Source organism: Astyanax mexicanus, chromosome 18 (genome assembly GCF_023375975.1).
Source record: "Astyanax mexicanus isolate ESR-SI-001 chromosome 18, AstMex3_surface, whole genome shotgun sequence".
In the NCBI taxonomy this organism is placed as follows: Eukaryota; Metazoa; Chordata; class Actinopteri; order Characiformes; family Acestrorhamphidae; genus Astyanax; species Astyanax mexicanus.
Window position 1 is genome coordinate 20,413,635 of NC_064425.1, and position 16,133 is coordinate 20,429,767.

Below are 16,133 nucleotides of genomic sequence, written 5' to 3' on the forward strand. Positions count from 1 at the left end.
CTGCTATGATATCTTAGGTGGTTGCTGTTATGTTGCATGCTTGCAGGGTTTAAGCCACAGTGTAATAATGTTTGTACAGTGGTATTTCAGGCGGTTACTAGGGTGCAGCTATATCATTGTTGGGCAGTAGCTGTGTCATCTCAGGTGGATGTGAAGTAATTCTTGTTGTACCCTGTGTGGTTGATTGGGTGTTTATAGTATATATCATTGTAACATTTGTAGGATTAAAAAAAATGTTTGAACCCAATTTATTTCTAGAAGAAATAAAATCTGTTTCTATGCATAAGTACGGTGGCCGAGAAAGCCCAACGCAGTGCAAATAGAAAAGCGCTGCAAAAGCACAAAACACATCCATCAAAATTACAACACAGGCACAGCAAATATAAAAACGCGCTGCAAATAGAAAAACGCGCTGCAAATACAACCACAACACAACGGAATTTTCCCGGGGGACCTTAAAAGATGCTGTACCAGCTAAGCTGCGTCTTCAGTAACGTCTCGGACTTCACTATGTGTACAAAGGACAATAAGTGGCAAACAAGGCGTTTTGTGAAGCAGAACTTTTAATAATATGCACACAACCGTGGTAATCACAGGTAATAAACATAACTTACTTTTCAGAAGCTTGTTTGCCACTTATTGTCCTTTGTATACAGCTGGTACAGCATCTTTTAAGGTCCCCCGGAAAAATTCCGTTGTGTTGTGACTCACTTCCATTGTGTTGTGGTTGTATTTGCAGCACGTTTTTCTTTTTGCAGCGCGTTTTTCTATTTGCTGCGCCTGTGTTGTAATTTTGATGGATGTGTTTTGTGCATTTGCAGCGCTTTTAAATTTGCAATGCGCTGGGCTTTCTCGGCCACCGTACATAAGACATGCATCCAATCAAAAGCTTTACACAAGCCAAAATTTCACAATTGCATCAAACATTCTGAAGTTAAAATCCTTATCTCTCATCTCTGGTAGATTTTAGGAGGACATTGACATTCATATTTGGTATTTCTGGTATTTATGTTTCTGACGATCACATACAGTACGATGATTGTACATGACCTTCAGGATAATTTAGTAATGTGCTGAACATTTAGACATGATATATGGGAGACATTGAAATTTCATTGTAGACAGTAGAGATGGTGATTGATGGCCTTCTACAGTAGAACAGCATCTGTTAATGAATTGAATAAGATTACTTCATTAAACTGACATGCTTAAGTGAAGTTGAAGAAACTGCGTGAAGACTTAACCGAGAACTAAGTCCCTGATGATGGACCATGATGTTCTTTGTACAAGGCCAGTCCTATAAATATTCATTAATTCTGAGCAACATTAGCCTTTCTGGGCATTGACTTGATCTATCAGAGTGCGTGGTGTGTGGGTGTGTGTAATGTTTGATGCCATAAGCGCACAGTGTATTGCGTTCACTGGTTCGGGTGTTCATGTTGTAAGGCCCGTTTGTGTTTTGGTTTGCATTCATATTCAGCAGTCTAGAAGGAATTTGCATCTCCATTCAAACAAAGAGACCCCAAGGAAATGACCTCTCTTTGGCATTTGGGTACTGTACGTCACATCCACGTGTTGTGTGTCTGATACTGAACCACACTTTTCAAGTCATTTCAGCTTAATTGCGACATAGCCTCCCACACGCTATGAACTGTCTGTCAGTGTAAAAGTCCTTTTAAAACCTTGTTTTCTAAAATTTTATTTGCAAAACTGTTCTCAGGGGTGTAAGACATTATCAGTATATCAAGGTATCTATACAATATATACAGTGCCCTCCATAATTATTGGCACCCCTGGTTAAGATGTGTTCTTTAGCTTCTCATAAATTGAGTTTTGTTCAAAATAATATAGGACCACGATGGAAAAAAAGAGTAAAATACAACCTTTAACTCAAGTGAATTTATTCAGTAGGAAAAAAATCCCACATTAAGAAATAATTATTTAACATCAAATCATGTGTGCCACAATTATTAGCACCCCTGATGTTAATACTTTGTACAACCCCCTTTCGCCAACAAAACAGCACCTAATCTTCTCCTGTAATGTTTCACAAGATGGGAGAATACAGAAAGAGGGATCTTTGACCATTCCTCTTTGCACATTCTCTCTAAATCATCCAACGACCTGGGTCCTCTCCTCTGCACTCTCCTCTTCAGCTCACCCCACAGGTTTTCAATGGGGTTGAGGTCTGGGGACTGAGATGGCCATGGGAGGAGCTTGATTCTGTGTGCGGTGAACCATTTCTGTGTAGATTTGGCCACATGTTTAGGGTCATTATCTTGCTGAAAGACCCAGTGACGACCCATCTTCAGCTTTCGGGCAGAAGCCACCAGATTTTGTTTTAAAATGTCCTGGTATTTTAGAGCATTCATGATGCCATGCACCCTAACAAGGTTCCCAGGGCCTTTAGAACAGAAACAGGCCCACAGCATCACTGATCCCCCGCCGTATTTCACAGTGGGCATGAGGTGCTTTTCTGCATACTCAGCTCTTGTGTTATGCCAGACCCACTTAGAGCATTTGTTGCCAAAAAGCTCTATCTTTGTTTCATCTGACCAAAGCACACGGTCCCAGTTGAAGTCCCAGTACCGCTTAGCAAACTCCAAACGTTTGCGTTTATGATTGTGAGTGAGAAATGGTTTCTTCCGTGCATGCCTCCCAAACAGCTTGTTGGCATGTAGATAGCGCCTGATGGTTGTTTTGGAGACTTTGTGACCCCAAGAAGCTACCATTTGTTGCAATTCTGTAACAGTGAGCTTTGGAGAACTTTTTATTTCTCTTATCATCCTCCTCACTGTGCGTGGTGGCAAAATAAACTTGCGTCCTCGTCCAGGCTTGTTTACCACTGTTCCAGTTGTTTTAAACTTCTTAATAATTCCTCTGACAGTAGATATGGACAGGTGTAGGCGAGTAGCGATTTTCTTGTAGCCATTGCCTGACTTGTGAAGGTCAACACACATCTGCCTCACTTGAATGGTATGTTCCTTTGTCTTTCCCATGTTGAAGATAAATGGCCTCTGTGTCACGTCATATTTATACCCCAGGGAAACAGGAAGTTGTGAATTACTAATTAAATGTTCCTACATACTCTGATCAACTTCGTAAACTACTGTAGAAGTGACAGAAATACTTTTATTAAATTTATTTTCTAAGAATTGTTAGGGGTGCCAATAATTGTGGAACAGGTGATTTTATGAAGAATAATTCTTCTTCTTAGTCAGGGATTTTATTTCCCCCTTAAAATTTACTTGAGTTAAAGGTTGGACTTTCCTTTTTTTTCCCCATCGTGGTCCTATATTATTTTGAACAAAACTCAATTGCCAAGGGGTGCCAATAATTATGGAGGGCACTGTATATTGTATTAATTCTCAAAAACACAGTATTGAGATTTAATTAATGTTGTTTTTTTTTATAATCCATAACAGGTTTCCAAAAACTTAATGAAATATGCAACACTGCTCTGAAAAAAAAAATAAACATTTAAAAATGATGAGTTTCTTTGATTTGATCAAATTGAAAACCTCTGAAATGTAATCAAGAAGAAGATTGATGATCACAACCATCAAACCAAGCTAAACCGCTTGAATTTTTTGCACTAGGAGTGGCATAAAGTTATCTAAAAGCAGTGTGTAAGACTGGTGGAGGAGAACATGCCAAGATGCATGAAAACTGATAATTATTATTGTTGATTTCTAAATTCTTAAAACTTTATGAATATGATCTTGTTTTCCTTGCATTATTTGAGGTCTGAAAGATCTGCTTCTTTTTTATTTTTATTTTAGCCATTTCTTTTTTCTTCGAATAAATGCTCTAAATGACAATATTTTTATTTGGAATTTGGGAGAAATGTTGTCTGTAGTTTATTTGCATATAGCATCACAATATTTTACAGTGCATCAAATTGTAAATCCAGTATCCTATGTATTGTTTCGCAAGGTTCTTGCTCATACAAAGCCCTAGCTAGTATCTACCATTGTCTTAGAGGAACTCTCAAAGTTCTCACACAATAATTAGCTTATTTCTTTTTTTTCCCTCCTTCTAATGATAACAATGATTTGTAAATTTTCTTGTGTTTTTTCTGTTTTACAGGTAGTATTTCCCTTGTAACGCCGTCCAACTACAGTCCTGCCACCAAGATTACTTTAGGAGCAGTAAATTCCAATGTGGGAGCACAGACGGTGAGCTTTCTACCTACCACAGTCTGTCATGCACACACAGTAGAAGTTTAAAGGGGACATAATGCATTGCATAGTTTTTTTTATTTATACTTGGGTCTCGACTGCACCTGTACACACTCCAAGCACGAATAATTCATCCATCCATTTTCTGTGAGTTAATTAAAAGAGTCTGGTGTTGCATGCTTCTTTAAGCCATTTGAATGGCTCCCTTATTGCAAAGTCATAATAAGGAAACATACAAAGAACCACATTGGCACCACCCCTTTCTAGTCAACCCCCACCAGAGACCACCAACTACATCAGATGAGTATTTGACCATTCTGGTCAATTTGGTTCAGACAGTACACAGCAGAATTGCCCGGCAGACTTTGTCTGAGGGAGGGATCTGTGGCAAGTCATGGTGGGTCTGTGGAAATTCAACAGATGAAGGAAATGTAAGAGAACACATGGAAAAAGCCAGGTGTATGTGAACATGTAAAGAATATGATGACGGAACAATGCAGGCATGGGTCTTAGTAGCGTCACAGATATACTGCTGCTACTCTGTTTCTTAATTTGATATTTGATATATATTGGGCCTTTAGCCAAATCTAAACATTTAGCCAGTTATTCACTTCACTGTATAATTGCTGTGAATAAATACAGGAGGAAGGCTTGGATTGAGATGGTTCCATAACCACCTTATGACCACCTTCTTGTTTCTACACCCATTTGTTGTAGTTAGTTCTTGTGATCTGTTCTTCCAGTGCACTCCTGCCTCCTGCATTGCACTGTATGACCAGAAGGTGGCAGTCACACATTATGGTTTCTGATGCTGCACTGCCTGCACTCCAAGCCCAGCTTCCTTCTTAATACAGGCTGTGCGTGTGTGCGATGCTGAGTTGAGTCACTGAATTATGCATGTGTGCTCTCAGTGGAAGATGAGAGCAGGGAGTGCTGGGTAAGCAGGAGGAGAAAGGTGAGTGAACAGCAGAGGTCAGTGGGGTTCTCCGGGATGAGCGAAGCGATGGAGAAGCGGCAGGATGGAAATGTGGAGTGGGGAGAGGAGGTCAGGAAGGACATCCAGAACAAGAGGTGTAAAGGAGGTGGCTGAGCTCTGAAAACGGGGGTACTTGGGATTGGAGGAGGAGGAGGAGGAGGTGGTGGAGAAGAAGAGAACCCCTCGAGCCCTGGTTAATGGAGAACAGAGAGCACTGTGTGTCTCTCACTCCATTAATGAGCTCGTTAGTGAGTTTGCAAGGACATGCGTGACTTCCCATTCACAAATCTGTGCAACGTAGAGCCTTCCCAGCAGCACGGCCCTCACACATCGGCCTACTGTACACAAATATGCAAATAGATGCGGGGAGGGGCAGTGAAAGATGAAACAGGCCCAGAACATTGCAGTACATGGCAGGATGGAGGAACACAGCAGTGAAAGGGAGCAAGGGCAGAGGGAGGAAGGTAGGGAGAGAGGGAGGGAGGGAGAGAGAGAGAGGGAGGGAGGAGGGGGAAGGCACGCAGTATAAAAATGATTGATGACCTGGTTTACCTTAGCTTGTCATTGGTAGGCCAGTGACCCTGGAGGCTAGTGTATTAAATCATGAGTGATATATCCAGTACATAAAGAGACAATGACTGACGATACTGGTGTACTAAGGTGTTTATATGTGTGTGTATGCATTCATATCTTCTCAATTTTTGTAATTCAGTTCAAAATATGAAACTCATATTATATAGATGTATTATATATAATACTGTGTACCAACACCAGCAGATGACATGGCTCTCCAAACCATCACTGACCATTAGTAAATTTTACAATTAATTTGGAAATCAAGGGACCAGAGTACATCAAGTCCAAAGTCAATGGAGTGTTTTTCCACTATATCTTTCAGCACTTTATACTTCCCTCTGCTGGTAACTTTTATAGAGATGCAGATTTCATTTTCCAGCAGGACTTGGCACACTGCCAAAACTACTAATTGGTCTTATTTAATATTCAAATTTTCTGAGACACTGATTTTGGGGTTTTCGTAGCCATAATCATAAACAATAAAATAAACGCTTAATATAAACTGTGTGTAATACATCTATATAATATGAGTTTCACATTTTAAACTGAATGACTGAAATAAAATAACTGTATATACAGTATATACAGAAAAATTAAAAGACCACTTCAGTTTCTGAATCCGTTTGTCCGTTTTTTGCTATTTATAGGTGTATTTTATTTATAGGTATATGTTTGATTGAACATTGTTGTTTTATTCTGTAAACTACCGACAGCAGATCTCACGAATTCCAAATAAAAATTTGCAGAAATGAGAAATGGCTGAAATAAAAAAGATGCAGAGCTTTCAGAACTCAAATAATGCAAAGAAAAGTTCAGAAATCAATATTTGGTGGAATAACCCTGGGTTTTAATCACAGTTTTCATTCATCTTGGCATGTTTTTCTCCACCAGTCTTACACACTGCTTCTGGATACTTTTATACCACTCCTTGTGCCAAAAATCAAGCAGTTCATTCATCGTTATCCATCTTCATCTTGATTATATTCCAGAGGTTTTCAATTTGGTAAAATCAAAGAAACTCATAATTTCTAAGTGATCTCTTATTTTTTTCAAAAGCTGTATATGTATACATAGTATACTAATATACTTTTATACTTAGCTACTTACGTAGATACATGCGTAGCTACTTATTATGCACACTGTTAACATTACCAACATATGTGACCAAAACTTAAAACCTGAAGAATGCTGGAATCTACTATAGTAGTAATATCGTTATTGTAATAGAAGATTAGCAGCCACCTGTTCATTACATGTACAGTGTGTATATAATCTACAGGCTTCACTACACCATGACTAGTCCACAGACTTAAAAGACCTGAGTTATATGTGCCACCATTAACTAACCTAAATGCCTCTTCCAGTGCCCCCATACCTGTAATAAACAGTCTTAACTTCCTCGCATGCCTAAAAAATGGGATAAGTTGCATACATTGCTGGCACAGATATGCAAATACACACACACAACTTGACTAGTCCTTGTTGTCAATACAATAGGACTCTCTGGAGCAGGTAAACATGAACCTGTTGACACCATGCCCAGTATGCAAAATACCAGGCGTGGGCTAAAGAGGCATACAGCCCACCAGCATTGCTCTGGAATCAGGCTGCTTCATCCTTTTACCTTTGTCCTTATAAGTTACAGTATGTTATGGTATGTATGGGTTAAAAGGCCCCAGTTGCTATTTTTAACGTGAGATGTTCTCATCCTCCTCTTCTCTCTGCTTGTAGATTATAAGCACGCCTCAGAGAGTGGCTCATCCAGGAAGCATCCTCATCAGCAGCCCCTTCACACCACACACTACACCTGCTACTATGGTAACACAAGGACGCCCACCAGAAGGCAACGAATGGACACCAGGGTGAGTGCGGCCCCTTCCCCCACTTTGACAAGGCCACTGGTGGAATTCCCAGTGGTATGCGATGAAGGTCACAGTGGTATTTCTAATGGAATAGTTGATGGAGAATGCTGAGAAATGATGCCTCGCGGAATCTGACCTCAGATCACCTGTTCATAGCAATTCTGCAATCACTTCAGTATTGCAATCCAGTTTGTGTTGACAGCAACACTTTCTATAAATGTTATGTCTATGTAAGACTCCAAAACCTTCTTAACAAATTTACAAAAAAAAATTAAAATGCATCATAAACAGGGCTATCAATATATTTATTTATAATAATTCAGTAAACACTGTGCTGATAAAATGTTGTTAATCAAAATCATAATTATGCGGGCACAAAAAAAATCTGCTCAAGTCATCCTTTAAGTACTTTTATCCACTCATGAATTATAATTATTGTGAATGTTGTAATAGCATATGGTCATTTATTATGTATTCTAGCATGTTTTTGTTTGCTCCAAGTAAAGTGAGAGACTTTCACAGTGTGACAAGATTATTAATGATAGAGACGGTACCAGTTGAAGTTTGGACACCATAAATTCAGTGGTTTTCGTTATTTTAAAATGTGTTGGGTTGTAGATTAATACTAACTATGGAGAAATCCTTGAGTAAACAAAAAAATACATCTCTGGAAAAAAAAACAGACCACTTCAGTTTCTGAATCAGTTTCTTTAGAGCATTTCTTTGCAGAAAATGAGAAATGGCTGAAATAACAAAAAAGGCGCAGAGCTTTTAGACCTCAAATAATGTAAAGAAAACAAGTTCATATTCATTAAGTTTTTAGAGTTCAGAAATCAATATTTGGTGGAATAACCCTGTTTTTTAATCACAGTTTTCATGCATCCTGGCATATTCTCCTCCACTAAGTAAAGAAAAATAACTTGTGAAAAAGCGCAGTCTTTTCCCTCAAGTGCAGTTGCAAAAACTATCAAAAATGGTATAATGAAACTGGCTCTCATCAGGAGCACCACAGAAAAGGAAGAACTAGAGTTACCTCTGTTGCACACGAATGTCTCATGAATGCATTCTTCTCAGCCACACACAGTGTTTCCTGTTGTTAGGTGGTTCTGGATATTGATGAAAGAGAAGTGCTCCACTCTGAATCTAATTGAAGAGGCTTGAATGTTTTTTCTCGCTTGTTTGTTTAATACTTGGTTTCTCAATCTCTCTATCTTTTCTAGAAACAAGAAAAGGACACATGACTTTATAGACTCCTATTACTCTGATCGGTAAGTGGAAGCTCATATCCACCCACTGAGACCACGACTAGATTTTTAGACTCTTATAGACTCCAAGTCGCTGAAGGCCTGTGGTTTTACAGGCCCAGTCAAGCTTCTCAGCAACCACAGGTTTATTAAACATTTAAAAGAAAGTGCTTAGTACTGTCATGGAAGGCTCTGCATGTGGTGGGCTAAGAGCAGTGACGCCAGATTTAGTACCCATACTTTAAGGGAGAAATATATATATAAGTATAAACATTTGGCTTTTAGGAAATGTCTAAAGTTTTATTTGTGAGCAGAATGTGAGTAGCAATCTCTGCTGTTTAGTTTATGCAACTTGTAAGTTATCCTAAGAATGTAAATAAATCTGTGGTGCTGACTGTATAGTAAGCATATTGTGTACATTAGTTCATATGAAATAATAAAAATACTTAATTTGCTATGATTAGCTTGTGTTTCATACAATCATACCAGCTGCATTCTAAAGCTTTGGTTGGAACTAAGGTTGTTCTTGTAAAGAACTTTTGGTACATAGACTAGAAATGCAGCCTATATTCAAAGTAATTGGGGGCACAACACATCACTCTTAGCCCCAGTTACCCACAAAAATATATTTTCATAATTGTTATATTAATTTCGGTGACATGAAAAAGCAAGATGCACAATGCAGTGGGCTGCATGTTTACCTACTAGTTCCCCTACATGGGATGAAGCGCTAGCTAATATCACCCTGGCTTACTGGAGCACTCAGGGTTCCTTGTTGTAGTGCTGTTGGGTGGTATTAGCTGCTAATCGCTAGCGGTTAGCCGCTTATGCTCCAGCCGCTAATGCTCCAGCCGTAGTGCTGGAGAAATTTGGGAATCTAAGCTTTACTGTAAATAAACAGAAGGGTGTTACTAACCCAATAAATAGCTTTCAGGAGAGAAATCTGTTTAGATTAACATATATATAACATATGGTATTACAGGATCTGGGAGTAACATAAGCGGTGCAGATAGCACAAACGTTCTTGTGTTGATGTGGCTTTTGTGCCCTCTCACCCAGCATTTGTTTTAAAAAACAAAATTCAGTTTGCTTATACCAGGGGTGTCCAAACTTTTTTTGTTGGGGGCCAGAAGGAGAAATATATTTGAAGTCACGGGCCACACTCTGTAATAAAACAAATAATGAAATATACCACTTTAAATAATACTTTTTACTGATTATTTCATTTACACACCATTTTACTTGACTTACTATCTTTATCTTTGACAGTGTTGTGTAAACTAAGATTTTTCAAATTGATGTTTAATTTCATGATGTCTCTTAATATTAAACTCTTTAATTAAGGCAACTTTTAGACTCTTTGCCCCGTTTTTCTGCGCTAGAAATGCGCACCCTCTCCACTTTTAGACTCTTTGGCCCGTTTCTATGCGCTAGAAATGCGCACCCTCTCCTCTTTTAGACTTTTTTGCCCCGTTTTTCTGCGCTAGAAATGCACACCCTCTCTGCTTTTAGACTCTTTTCCCGTTTCTGACACCTAGCGTTCAAACTTTGAATCTCACATTATAAAACCCGGCTTAACAGCGGGCCAACTTTCATTCTATTTCTAAAATACCTCGCGGGTGGCTCCACAAAAGAAAACGGGCCGCAAATGGCCCGCGGGCCGTAATTTGGACACTGCTGGCTAATAGTGTTATAGATATTTTCAGTACTATATATGACCTTAAATTGAAAAAATAAATCAAGAACATTTCTCTACTGATCCTACGTCTTTGTGTTGCTTCAAAACTGCTTCAAATGTGAACACCAGTAATCCGCAATATTCTTCTTATCATTAAACTCTCATAAACCCCGACTCCCTGCTAATAAGTGTGTGCTTATTTGTGTTGCAGGGATGGACTGTGTTCGAGTGACTCCTCTTCAAGGTACATAAACTCTCTCCATGCTCTGCTCTTTACTGGCTGTATTGATCTGTACTCTTCTGCACAATGCTGCATGGTAGGATGTAAGTGCTAAAGGAAAAGGAGAAAAAAGCAAATCATTTCTTGGTTTTAGAGAGGAGACAAAGAGAACACAGACACCCATGAGAGAGTGACCATTTACTAATGAAAGTGAGTGACTGAGCCTGTGTGCGTATATGTGTCACTTCTATACCCAGTAGGATTTATGATGCTCAGCTGCTTTGTAGGATTGCTGAGGAGCACAGCTGCAGAGCCATTTGGCTTTTCCTTTTTTCTTTTTTTTTTAACTGCTGTCTCAGTGCAGTCTTCCTTCCCACACATCCAAACCACACCACGCAGTGACTCATTATATATCTCATGAAAAAAGGAAAGCAATTTGTGCTAAAATATACACTACATGTATATATTTGTGCGCTAATTCAGGTTGGATATTTTTGACATGGCTATTGTAGCTAATATTTAATATTCATTTGCTTGTGGAATCAATTTTATTAGAGCAGAAATGAGCATTATTATTTTTTAGGGACTATATTTGACTTAAATATTAATTATCTTAAATATTTTTACATTACTTACATCTATTTTTATTTATTATATTACCATATTTTTGTAATAGACTCAATGTCTATCAATTAATTTTAAGGCACAGATAGTTGTCTTATTTACTTGTGCACGATTCAAATACATGACACAGTGCCTAATCATGGGTCCAATTAAATTGGATAAGGTGCTATGCTGTAATTTAAGCTTTTTTGGTTGAAATCTTGTCTACAATAATCATGGAATTGTATTAGAATTTTGAATTATAGTCCAACAGCCATTTTTAATAAGACTAAGTTGTGTCTCAAGTCACAACGAGTTAATGCTAGTCTGAGTCAAGTCTAGAATCTCTAAATCGCTAAATCTAATGGTCTCAGAAAGGCTGAGTTGAGTATTGCATCTCTTGATGCAAGGCTGAGTTGGGTCTTTAGTCTCCAGCTGAAAGTTTGAGTCAAGTCTTAAGTCTCTGATTGCTAGTTTGAGCCGAGTAGTAAATCTCTAGCTGCTAATTCAGGTCAGGTCTTGAAGTCTCAGGGTGCTAGCCTGAGGTAAATTTTGAGTCTATTGGTGAAAGTCAAACGTTGGATCTTTAGGTGCTGGTTCGAGTCAATTGGTGAATCTGTAGCAGCTAGTTTGAGTCAGATCTTGTATTTCTAGGTGCTAGTCTGGGTCAAGTCTTGTGTCTCGGGGTGTGAGGCTGAGTTGAGTTGCCAATCTATAGCTGCCATGAGTCATGAGTGTCTAGGTGCTAGTTTGAGTCAAATGGTGAATCTGTAGTGGCTAGTTTGAGTCAGATTTTGTGTTTCTAGGTGCTAATCTGGGTTGAGTCTTAAGTCTAACGGTGCAAGTCTGAGTTGAGTCTCAAGTTTCTAGGTGTTAGTCTGAACCTAGTCTTGCATCTCTGAGTGTGAAGGGGAGTTGAGTCATTAATCTCTAGCTGCTAGTCTTAGTCATGTCATGAGTGTCTGGGTGCTAGGTTTGAGTTGAATGTACACTTCTAGATTCAAAGTTGTCAGTTCTTGTGTTTTTAGCTGTTAGTACAAGTTGAGTCTTGAATCTCGAGGTGCTAGTTTCAGTCGGTTATTGTGTTTTTAGGTGTTAATCCAAGTCGAGTCTTGAATCTCTAGCTGCTAGTTTGCATTAGTTCTTGTGTTTTTAGGTGTTAGTCCAAGTCGAGTCTTGAATCTCTAGGTGCTAGTTTCAGTTGTTTTTTGTGTTTTTAGGTGCTAATCCAAGTCGAGTCTTGAATCTCTAGCTGCTAGTTTGCGTTAGTTCTTGTGTTTTTAGGTGTTAGTCCAAGTCGAGTCTTGAGTCTCTAGGTGCTAGTTTGAGATGAGTCTTGAGCTGTTAGACTGAGTCAAGTCACCACTATCTAGGGGTAAATCCGTGTTGAGTCTGTGGGTGCAAGTCTAAGTTCAGTCTTGAATCTCTAGGTACTAGTCTGAGTAAAGTCTTGAGTCAAGCCTCTAGATGCTTGCTCAGGTTGAGTCCTTAGTAATTGGGTGCTAGTTTGATTTGAGTCTTGAGTATCTATATAGATGTCTGAATCGATTCTTGAGTGCAAGTCTAAGCCTTGAGTCGTTAACAATGGGAAATTGAGAAAAAGATAAGATGTCATCTTAACAAAATGTAAAGCATGTACCCCAAATTCTTTTAGTTTTACATTTATTCTGTCCCAGTAAATCTGAATAGCAAGCTTCTGCACTTTTCCCCCATATACTAATGAAGTTCTGAGAATATAAGCTGTTAAAGAGTAGTTACTATAGTATACTGTATAATGCTTTAGAAACGGGGTTCATCCAAATATCCCCAAAAAAATATGGAGAGCCTCTGAGGTTGGTCAGCGTTCAATGAGACATTTAATGAGTGATTTAACTAATTTGAATATTGCAGACCTCAGTGAAGTTGGTGATGTATAGGCCAGTGTCTCCATTAGACTGTGTGGCGTTAGTGTTGGTTTGTAGTTTGTGCAGCCAGTGACACTTCCTGATGAATGTGTGCCCTGCTGACGTCTTGCAGAGGTGTGCTGATTTATAGAGTAGTGGGGAGGCGGAATGGTGGAGTGCATGGTGTGGAGCATGAGGCGTTTTGTGGATAGTAAATTTTTAAAGATTCTATTTCTGCAGGCCATCCTCAGCATCCTGTGAATTATTTACTGCATAGTAAGAGTGAGCAGAAACTGACCCTATTTACCCCATCTACACACTTACAAATACATACACACACACAACCATAAACTTGCATTCATTTTCTCACACACACACATACACTCACCGAAGTGCTGTGTTGCTGAAGCTGCAGGTCTCTTCCTCATGCACACACTCAGCTTTATACTGCAGTGCTGAGCTTTCGAGTGAGCTTCCTTCTCGTAAGGATGGGCAGCATGAAGACAGGTTATTTATTTTGTGGTAGATAATAGCATGTTCTGCTTTTGTTAAGAGTATGATTGGTATCATCAGTATGTCTAGAGCAGTAAACGACTGAGTGTGTCATAAGGTAAAGGCAAAAGCAGAGCCTGAACACACCCATTACTGTGTAGTACCTGAATAAACTGCATAATAACAGGTAGCTTAATGAAAGGCGCTTATATTAAGCAATGACATTCTATGCAAATACTGGATAAATAAAATGCACAATTTTATAGCTTTTTGCAATGTTTTGCAGAAACAAAAATTCACTATAGTTTAATATCATGGGTTCAAGATTGAGTTGAGTTTAGAGTTTCTAGGTGAAGTTCAAGTCAAGTTGAGTGTTGAGCCTTTGGATGCTAAAGTGAGTCCAAACCAAGGCTTGACTACGGGTTTAGTCTTGAGTCTCTGGTTGTTAGAACTGCAACGATTAGTCAATATAATCGACAATGTTGATTATTTAAATTTGTCGACGGCAAATTTCGGCAAATTGTTGAATAATCGTTAATTTGTAACAGTACCGCATTACGCAAAGTGTTGGGGACAAACACAATGGGATATGGGTAAATGCCTCACTTACAAAGGTTACGCTTAACTTAGTCTGAGTCTCCAAAAGTGCCCAAACACAAAAAATTACACATTTAATCACTAAATATTAGAACTTTCCACGTTTAAACAACATCCAGACATTTAAATGCCTTTTAATTCTCATGTTCAACTGTTTCTATAATTTTTAGAGATGGAGGATATGGCAGAAATAATTGTTGACTAATCGAAAAAATAATCATCAGATGAGTCGACTACCAAAATAATTATTAGTATGCAAATCTGGAGAGAACTGAGTCTTGAGACTCGGAGACTAGTCCAAGCTTAATCTTGAGATTCTTAAACTGGAGGGGTAGGGGGAAGGAATTCTCCATGATAAGCATTAAAAAAAAACTTGTAGTTTGTCTCAGTAGCTCGTTAACTTTCCTATTCCACCTTAAATGTTGCAACAGACGGCAGGGGCTGCAGGCGGAACAGAAAAATAAAATAAAATGAAAGCTAATGAAAGCTAATTTCAACTCCCCATCACAGAGGAATTACGGAATGGACAATAATAATTCATTTCTGCACCATCTCCCCCCTTTCTGAAGACATACAATAAAGCCCTAAAGTTAACTAGTTAAACAGCAGCCAGCTAGTTTACAGTTTTAGCTGCTCCTGATGTCGTATCGGGTGCTTGAATGGTTCTCCCAATTCTTAGGGTGGAGGATTTCACCCCTTCCCCTCGTAAATCTGTTCCAAGGGAAAGGGTTACTCTCATAAAGAAGGGGTAGGGGTAAGTAGTTGGGCCAAGGGGTGAAATGAGATTGGGCTGAACTGCTAATCTGCGCCAAGCCTCAAGTCTTGGTTGGTGCTACTAGTGTTTTCTGCATCTTGAGCTTCTAAGTGCACTCAAAAAATAAGTATTACCGCTTCCTTTTTTTTTCGTTCCAATTTGTTTTGTGTCTTACTGACATCAGAAGCCTAATTTGTTATACATCATGTCGTGGGAACTTGTCTAAGTGCTGTGATGTAATACCTTCGCCATGCTGCCTGTCACACACACTCGCACACACTCGCACACACTCAAACACACACATGCTCTGCTTCCTTTCTTTCCACCTTTTTGCTGCACACTGAAAGACTTTCTTTCTTCCCCCTCCCCCCTCTCTGAGACTGCAGTTCTCTTCACTTCTTTACAGGAGGAGAGAGAGAGAGAGAGTGTGTGTTTGAGTGAGAGAGCATGAGAGAGAGATTCAGTACTGTTGCTACGGAGAAATGTGTGCTTGTGTGCACTCATACATTCTCTCTCTCTCTCTCTCTCTCTCTCTCACACGCACTCACGTTTGAGAGTGCGCACACAACTCCCCTCCCTCTCTTCCTCTGTCTCTTCTCTTCTCTTCTGTTTCTGATCACACTTTAAATGCCCTTCCTCTTGCACTACCTCATACATGGCTGCCATTTACTTCTTCTCATTATGGCCAATACTCTGCTCTCGGCATCTGGAACTAATCTGCGCTGACAATTGGAACCCCAAGCTGCCACTGTGAAACACCCCCAACCCCCACCCTCCACTCCTCCATTCAGCACACTGAGCACCACTATTATAATTAACTGCTCACTGCAGTGCTGCGTTTTAGATTTACACTACCCTAACGTGAGAGAGAGACAGAGAGAGAATGAGAGAGAGAGAGTGTGATGAGATGAATATGAATGGATTTGCCCTCTCATATATATGTATATGTATCTTTTACATCTCAAACTCTGCTTGTTTTGAGCAGAAACAGTTCATAAAGCTTTGTTGTCAAGCATTATGTTCATTTTAGAAACTCTATAGCCTAAATTATTTGTCTCAACAGGTAA

At 39.2% G+C, this 16,133-nt stretch overlaps 1 protein-coding gene across 2 annotated transcripts in view; it reads left to right on the forward strand.

Annotated features, from left to right (window-relative positions):
• Positions 1 to 16,133, forward strand: part of tfdp2 (transcription factor Dp-2) — a 55,923-nt gene that overhangs the window by 27,360 nt on the left and 12,430 nt on the right. For both annotated transcript variants that reach the window (XM_007236747.4, XM_007236748.4), the window contains 4 exons: positions 4,090 to 4,178; positions 7,465 to 7,595; positions 8,816 to 8,863; positions 10,729 to 10,761. In XM_007236747.4, the coding sequence (XP_007236809.3) occupies positions 4,090 to 4,178; positions 7,465 to 7,595; positions 8,816 to 8,863; positions 10,729 to 10,761 (301 nt within the window). The remainder of the gene's footprint in view (positions 1 to 4,089; positions 4,179 to 7,464; positions 7,596 to 8,815; positions 8,864 to 10,728; positions 10,762 to 16,133) is intronic.